At 57.0% G+C, this 8,196-nt stretch overlaps 1 protein-coding gene across 1 annotated transcript; it reads right to left on the bottom strand.

Annotated features, from left to right (window-relative positions):
- Positions 1–713: 713 nt before the first annotated feature.
- Positions 714–7,830, bottom strand: LOC119110990 (uncharacterized). Its single transcript, XM_037234805.1, has 8 exons — positions 7,771–7,830; positions 6,791–6,905; positions 5,943–6,110; positions 5,649–5,723; positions 4,395–4,617; positions 3,604–3,809; positions 2,606–2,772; positions 714–1,020 (listed from the first exon to the last, which is right to left on the bottom strand). The coding sequence occupies exons 1-8, from the start codon at positions 7,828–7,830 to the stop codon at positions 760–762; spliced, it is 1,275 nt and encodes a 424-aa protein (XP_037090700.1). The 3' UTR covers positions 714–759.
- Between the last annotated feature and the right edge of the window lie 366 nt (positions 7,831–8,196).

The raw sequence follows: 8,196 nt of genomic DNA, 5'->3' as shown, positions 1-8,196 counted from the left end.
CGACATGAATGGGCAGTGTCTCTGGCGTGTCTGACCGTGAAGCTCCCACGAACTTTTCCCTCTGAACCGGCCGTCTGCTCGTCTCAGCATTGCAACGGTGTTGTACGTTCGTCTCAGCATAGCAACGGTATTGTCCGTTCGTCTCAGCATAGCAACGGTGTTGTTCGCTCGTCTCAGCATAGCAACGGTGCTGTCCGCTGCACCCCAGGGAAGCTCCCATAGGACGGCTTTCAGCTGCGCAAGTCTTTGAGTGTCGGTGCTCGCTACTATACGCCTCCAGCGTGTCACAACCCGGCGCCGTTAGATATCTGTATTCGGCGTAGTTTAGGCCGAATATGATATTTTCCGTTCTGGTAGATCGGGATAATCTGAGGCTCAGCAAGGCGAAAGTACCCAGGGAATAGAAATGGAACAGCACAGAACCAGACGCGAGGCATTGCCTACCCTCACAACAGGGCCTGGACAAAAGTTGATGTTAGATTATGTAGGTGTGCTTCGTATTCCACACGGGTGTTTGTTACCTGCAGCAATAGCCCACGTCAGCTGCTCAGGGTGATAAGGGGTTGTTTGCAACCTGAGTCATCGTTTTCGGTCTCCTTCATACGTTAAGAGTACATTGTATGACATGATAAAAAGGTCACCTTATGCGCCACGCGCCCCGTGTCAGCTCAGTGAACGCCTCCGTCTGCCTCTTCATAATACAACATCCCCCACGCGACCTGGCGTCGTGTATTGACCGGCGGCGTCAGCCCGCGCGCCTCAGAACCGCTTCATCTTCTGCTGTCGCGCCGGCTGCACCTGCGGCCCCGAGCGGAACAGACACTGGTAGAACACGAGCAGCGCGAACACGCAGACGGCCGACACCATGGAGACGTACTCGGCGCGGTTGGTGAAGGGCACGCCGCAGGCGGTGTACCAGCGGGCGCCGTGCGCAGGCCGCCGGCCGTCCGGCAGGCAGTGGAAGTCGAAGTAGCCCTCGTCGTAGTCGGTGGCGCAGAGGTACTTGCGCTTCTTCAGGGTCTGTCGGCGGCACGTGAGTTGGGTTTGGTGAGATGGGTTTGGTTGCGTGGGTGGTATGGGCGACAGGCGACGAGTTATGCTCGATGGGATGACACGAGCACGGAACGAACGAGTTAGGGAGCGGAGACATAAGCAATGGGCGAGTTAGGGAGTGGAGAGACAGCCTACGAATATGTAAGTTAGGGAGTGGAGACGCCGCTGATAAATAGGCGAGTTGGGGAGTGGAGACACCGCTGAAGAATATACAAGCTAGGGAGTGGAGACACATCCGACGAAAATACGAATTGAGGAGTGGAGACAGCCGGTGAATACACGTGTTAGGGAGTGGAGACACAGCCGACGAATAGACGAGTTAGGGAGTGGAGACACAGCCGACGAAAAGGCGAGTCAGGGAGTGGAATCAGAGCCGGTGAACAGGCGAGTTAGGGATTGGAGACAAAGCCGACAAATAGACGGGTTCACGGTGGAGACGCGGGAGGGTGGCGGACGGCACATACATGGAAGCATGACCAGATGCTGGACGAACCACGTCTTGAGACCGCCAGAAGATGGATTGCAAGTGGACGAACCAGCGCAGAGACATGACTGGAGAGTGAACAAGTGAGAAATGGAGACCGCCGGAAAACGAGCGTTAAATTGTAGCGCTTTGTTGTGTATGTCAACTCCCCCACTCTCATTTACCGCCCCCCCCCCCCCCTTCCCCTTCCTCCTCACAACACCTGCTCTCACTGAGACCATGCCGCGGCCACCAGCCATGAGTCGGCTTCATGCCCGGCAAGGTTGGGAGCCCAGCCCGAGCATTTGCTCAGCGAAGGTGACCAATGCATGACCCCAATATTGCCCGTTTTTACTCCTATCTGGTATCTATATATACTCCTATCAATATCTGACATGACTAATGGTGGTTCAAAGGGTGGTATCTTAACCAACATTGTTAACATGCAAAATGGTAACATTGCCATGCCACTGTGCATCATTGCAGTTTGTAAGATCTTTACCAATTTGATCTCGAATCCAAAGACTAACCAGCTTGCCTGCCTTACCACGAAGCACAGAAGAGAAGCAGATCATGCATTGCTCATATCGGTAGCCACTGATGATGTATGCTTTCTGACATAATTACGTATTAGGGGCCGCCCGTAAATTGCGTCAAAAGCGGAGGGGACGTTTTTGGCAGAGCCTAACGCCATCGTAGTGTCGGCGTTAAGGGCATGGGGAGGTCTGGAACAGTGTAACGCGACGCCCAGGTGTGGCGGCTAATAGCACGAGCATCTTTTAGAAGCGAATCAATCCATAAACTCAAATGTCATCGGTTTCTTTTCATGACAAGGAACATGCCCGTCATTTGTTTCGCATCTAGCTCACTTACGAGCCAAATGATCGTTGCGTTTTGGGGACATTACGCTTAACACAGGGTAACCAGAGAGGGGGGGGGGGGGGGGGATCGCCCAACGCAACTAGTTCGTACTCATGGAGTAGGGGATGGAAAATGACCAAAAGTGTGTAACATAGCTGATAAATGACCCTTAAGCAGTTCTCAATCTGCAAGATGCCGACATATCTGACCACGACTGCAGATACTTACCATGCCGAAAGCGGTGTGGACGTCCTGGTACACGTCACATGGGCCGACCTTCTCGTGGAGGCCTATGGAAACCTCGTCCTCCGGGTTGAAGAATACGGCCATGCACCAGTACACCGAATAGTGCAGCAGCAAGCAGAATGTGATCAAGTATGGGCGATTCGTTTGGCCTACCGAAAAACAATGCAAATGTTAACAATGATCGAGTACAGCGCCTAGTGAAAACGGGAAAAGACACACGGGGTTGATTTGCAACCAGCACTACAACACTGGAACATTATCGACAATTGCAGTCGTTACTTAACTGAAAAATGTCAGCACTCACGAAACACACCGCCAAATTCATGTTTTGATGTAAAAATGTCGATACCTGTGACGCAAGCAATGATGCCAAACTCTTCGAAACATAAATAGAAATTTTCATATAAAAAGCCTTAATCGGTCCTTGTCATTAGCGCTTGCTTTTAACAGTAAAGCGTGGCATACTGAAGGTCGGTTATTACAAGAATCTCACAATGGCTACTAGATACGCCTGTTGTGTGATTCCTGCATTCCACAGCACACCTAATAATACATCAATTACAATTCACCAATGTAAAACTGCAAGATGACACTACGCCTTAAAGGGGGGAGGGTGCGACTGATGTCTTCGCAAAAACATATTATAAGGTCAAATGCTGCAAGTTATGACGGCGAGTGAGTTATACAATGTCAAGAATTACACGACCTACTTCCAAATACCAACAGAGGTTCACTACCGCTCGCACCAGATGCTAGTGAGGCGGTGCCGCAGTGAGTCGCCACTAGAGGAGGGGGGGGGGGGGTCGGCTGCCGCCGCGCCGCTGGAGGGGGGGGGGGGGCGGCTGACCTGGCCGGAGTCGAGAGCCGTCGTCGGCGCGTCGGTCGGCGCACCACACCAGCAGCGCGTACAGGGCGGCGATCATCAGCAGCGTGTTCTCTGAGTGCGCGCCGAGGAGGGGGGAGGGGGGGGGGGGGCTGACCTGGCCGGGGTCGGGAGCCGTCGTCGGCGCGTCGGTCGGCGCACCACACCAGCAGCGCATACAGGGCGGCGATCATCAGCAACGTGTTCTCTGAGTGCACGCCGCACAGGTCGTGCAGCGGGTGGTAGAGCGGCAGGAACTGCAGCACCCCGCCGGGCATGCCGCACACGCCGGCCATCAGGGCGCAGAGCAGCTCCCGACCGAACCTGCCGGACGCAGGGGCGGCCTGGGAGGCGGGCGCAGGCGCGGGTACAGCGTTGATGGGGACGGTTCGCCAATGACAGGGCGCCCCGACCCGAGACGGGAGCGGCGCTCCGGGAGGGGAGGGGCGTCATGTTCGGGGAGCCCTGCCCACACCAGGGTGACTCCCGGTCGGACATGGGCACAGTACAGCCGACGAGGCGTCAGCGGGCCAGTGGGGGCATGCGAGCCATCGGACAAAGTCAGGCCGCTGCCTACTCCGCATGGTCACAGCATCATGTATCGGTCATAACCGAGGAGAACGTGACCTATGATACCGCGTCACAACGAAACTGGATCAAAATCAGTGGACAACCGCGCGTGCAGACCCAGTCTGGCCCGTCACTTAACTTGTTTCTGACCTGGCTTAATGCCTAGTGAGCCTAGTGACCAAGTCTAGTGATAAGGGCTCCCGCGTTTGCACACGTTCTTTCCATGCACAACAGTAGGCCCAATGAAATGCTTTTCCGGCGTTGGGGCCCACTGGCAGGGCTCCCCCAGTGTACACGCCGGGTCATGCAGCTCTGCGGGCCACCCGGCCGCCGCCTTACCCTCCGTGGTGGCCGTGTGAGTCGTCGCCGGTGAACACGCGCCTCCACAGCTGCAGGAAGAAGTAGAACGATACGCCGAACGATAGGTGGAAGTAGTACGAGTTCCACGGCACCCAGTAGTGGCGGTCGTAGATGTTGGGGTCGGTGTCGTGCCAGGTCCAGTGCAGGAAGCGCACGCACATGATGTCGTACGGCAGGTCCATCAGCACCTCCAGCAGACCGGCTGGGCAGAGAGGACACGACGCCCTCGCTCACAACGCTAACCCGGACATGGGGCATAAGGAAGTGTGCACTCGAGTGGTTTGAACGGAAGGACCCCATTAAGATGGAACACAAAACACAATTGTCCTTAAGACGGTACAAAAAAGGAATTGGGCACGGCAAGAGATACAGCTGCTAAAACCTAAATATCTGCTTGGTACATTGGCCACTGCTGGGTCGGGAAACCGCACCAAGGAGATGGGTGCATTTAAAGGGCGCCTCTGAGAGACTCGAGGGCTCAGGCGGGACTGCTTCCCGGCCAGCCGCGTCGGGCGCCTCAGATCACACGCTGGGTCGACATATGATCAGGTGACGGCTGCGCGCCACGTATGAGCCGGGCCTGCTCATGTTGCCCAAGCGCCGTATATCACTGCTGACTGCCACGGCAAAACAACCTGTCCGATCTCGCTGGGCGGTTTCGTGAAGTGACAGGATCATGCACTGGCGTGGATCATGACCGGCAGCTAGAAGTTCGAGCGATGCTGGAAGTTCGAATGATGTGTCACCGCTGCCCGCGTTTTGAGGACCCGCTGCCCGCTGCCTACGTTCTGAGGACCCGCTGCACGCTGCCTGCGTTCTGAGGGCCCGCTGCCCGTGTTCTGAGGACTCACTGTCCGCTGCTGCCTTCTCAGGGCCTGCTGCCCGCGTTCGAGGACCCGCTGCCCGCTATCCGCGTTCTGTGGCCCGCTGCCCGGGTTCTGGGGCCCTGCTACCCGTGTTCTAAGGATCTGCTGTCCGCTGTCCGCGTTCTGGGGACCCGCTGCCCGCTTTCTGAGGACCCGCTCCCGCTCCCCGCGTTCTAAGGACCCGCTGCCCGCTGCCGCGTTCTGGGGGCCCGCTGGCCGCTATCCGCGTTCTGAGGACCCGCCGTCCGCTGTTTGCGTTTTGGGGGCCGGTTGCCCGTGTTCTGAGGGCCCGCTGACCGCTGACCGCGTTCTGAGGGCCGCCGCCCGCTGCCGGCTGCGTTCTGAGGGCCCGCTACCGCCGACTCACCCATGAGAGCCTGCGCGTAGCGGGGCAGCCGGAGGTGGGCCACGGCGTAGTGGGCGGGGTACTCCATCACCGGATCTGCGTCGGATCGGGCGGCGGCATCAGCAGAGACAGAACAGTCCACATCCAACCAGACATCACAAGTGAATGCTGACATGCCAAGGTGGGGCTACCGCATTTTTCTGCTGATAGATGATGAGCATCGGCTAGTTTTTCGATACATTTCTATCGTAGCTATCAGAATATGCAGTTAGGCGGTTCGGCTTCAAGACTACAAAGCGTTCACGGAAGACTCACAGATCAGCATGATATGTAGGGGCATCTTCCGCCCCAGAAAGACGATGGTCGTCTGCGACTGCCAGTAGTTCTCGATGTCGGGGATGTTCATGGAGATGTTTTCGATCACTAGGCCGTGGATCAGGGAGCCAAGCCACATGTAGGGCCAGCGTCCGCCCAGGTAAAATGCTGCAACATAACCACCGGTCGGCACCTTGCCACTCAAACGCAAAGGACCGCACATTGTGTTGGGAATAACGGTGCGATGGTGGTCTACTTCGGGTGGCAGTAGTCACAGCGAGAGTCGATGCGGAACATGCCATGTGAACAGGAATTAACGGCCGAAGGATGAAGTACAATCGTGCTCCCGGATTCCTCTCGCAAGGATCACCATACGCTCACAACTTTGACTTCGCATACGACATGGATGTGCATGCACAAACGATGCTATTTGAGTTAGGCGTACCCTGTACTTGGCATGACAGATGTGAGCAAGGTGTACCTGAATCATCTCGCGAATCGCCTGGGATCACGCAGCAATACATACAGTAATGTACGTATGCTCGTAGAGTAGAAAAGTGGGCGAGCTCGCCAAAGATGAGAGGTAAGCGTCGCCGGCACGAGGGCGAGATTGAGGGTGGTGAGGGTCTCTTGAAGGTGAGCATCGCCCACCCGTCCTCCGAGAGGAGGAGCATTAAGCTCACCGTGGAACAAAGCAAATTTGGTGCAGAGTACGTATTTTAAATGCGCGGAGCATGTAGGCACACTCGAGGAGTAAGATGGGTCCACTTAATGTGACATAGGGCTAGTAGAGTATTACCGGCGCAAAGTAGGCACACTCGAGGGGCAGTAATATGCACTAAACTCACAGTGAGATAGAGTGAGAATCGCCAGCGCGAAGTAGGCGTACTCGGAGAGCAGGAAGGTGGGCTGCGCCTCCCAGGCCTCGCTGATGGGCCGCAGAGCGACGAACCAGTCCAGGAACTGACGAGCAAACCGCCGCGGCCGGGCGGGGGTCAGTTTGTTGCACACCCAAGTACGAGGTCGTCCTCGCCAGCACCGGCGCCGAACACCAACAGCGGCCGTGTGCATGCGTCACGGGTGGTTCGGGACCCGCTTCTCCCGACGTCTGAAGCGCTGTCCCGCTCTCGTCCGACCCGCACCGAGTCCCTGGCCTTGTGTGGTGATGACATCCCCGGTGATGTCCGAGGCCGAGCGCTGCCGGCATGGCTAGACGAGCCACGCGGGCCGATGCGAGCACAGCTCCCCGTCGACGCCGGGCGCGACACCTACACGACGACGCCCTGCGCACAACATCGCCCTGCTTGACGGACGGTGGCCGCCAGCACAGAGCTGAGGCGTCAGTTCCCGGTGCAAAGGGTATGTGACGTATTTACTCACAAAAGCGCGGCGCTGGTACGGGAGCGACGCCCTGTTGCTATGGCGAGCATGATTTGGTGGAAATGGTCCTGACGCGATGAGAGCGCAGCGAGGGCAGCCTATAGCCCGTGGTGCCCCAAGATCGGCTCCCAACCCCAATCTCAGCCAGTTTGTGCTTCCTGCAGTGCCGTTCCAGCCAAATGGCACTTGCGCAAATATTTTTACACGGACATCATTACAGCAAGGTAGATCGAATCGCTGGAGCGATCACGATTAGTGACCAACAGCGGCGGCACATACTGAATCACGCTGACAACCTGTCCCGTTACCACCCAAACGGGTCTCTTCGCAGTGAATCGCTTTTAAGTCCTAAATATGCCTGTCTGAATTGAATTGAACTGAGCTGAGCTGAGCTGGGCTGAACTGAACTGAAGCTGAACCCGCGTCTGATTTGTTTCCGAGTACTCACACTCTCATACTTGATCTCCTTGATCTCGAGGCCGAAGCCGGGCAGGTGCGACTTGTTCATGACTCCGACTGCCGCGGGCCGCCGGCCACCGGCCGTGCAGTGCTGACCCCGACGTGAACCCGCGCCGCCGACTGCCGTATCGGCCGAAACGGAGCCTGCCGCCCGAGCCGCGCACGGCCAGGGGCGCAGCCAGGCCCCACACCCAGGGAGGAGACGCCAGACAGGCAGAAACTCCTCCGGATGCTGCCACCAGAGGCGTTGGCACCGGAAATAAACAGTGCCGACGAAGCATTTAAAACGAACTTACGATGGCACGGGAGCAGCCACGAACTGCGCTGGGGGTGGACGGCACTCCGCGAGCTCAAGCCAGTGTAAGCTCCCACGGCGGAGATTGTGAACGTGAATTGAATTTTCTCATTCCGAAAA

This window comes from Pollicipes pollicipes, unplaced genomic scaffold (genome assembly GCF_011947565.3).
Source record: "Pollicipes pollicipes isolate AB1234 unplaced genomic scaffold, Ppol_2.1 Scaffold_7254;HRSCAF=8740_pilon_pilon_pilon, whole genome shotgun sequence".
NCBI lineage: Eukaryota > Metazoa > Arthropoda > Thecostraca > Pollicipedomorpha > Pollicipedidae > Pollicipes > Pollicipes pollicipes.
Note: the sequence above shows the minus strand (reverse complement) of the source record. Positions and strands in the feature narration are given on the sequence as shown.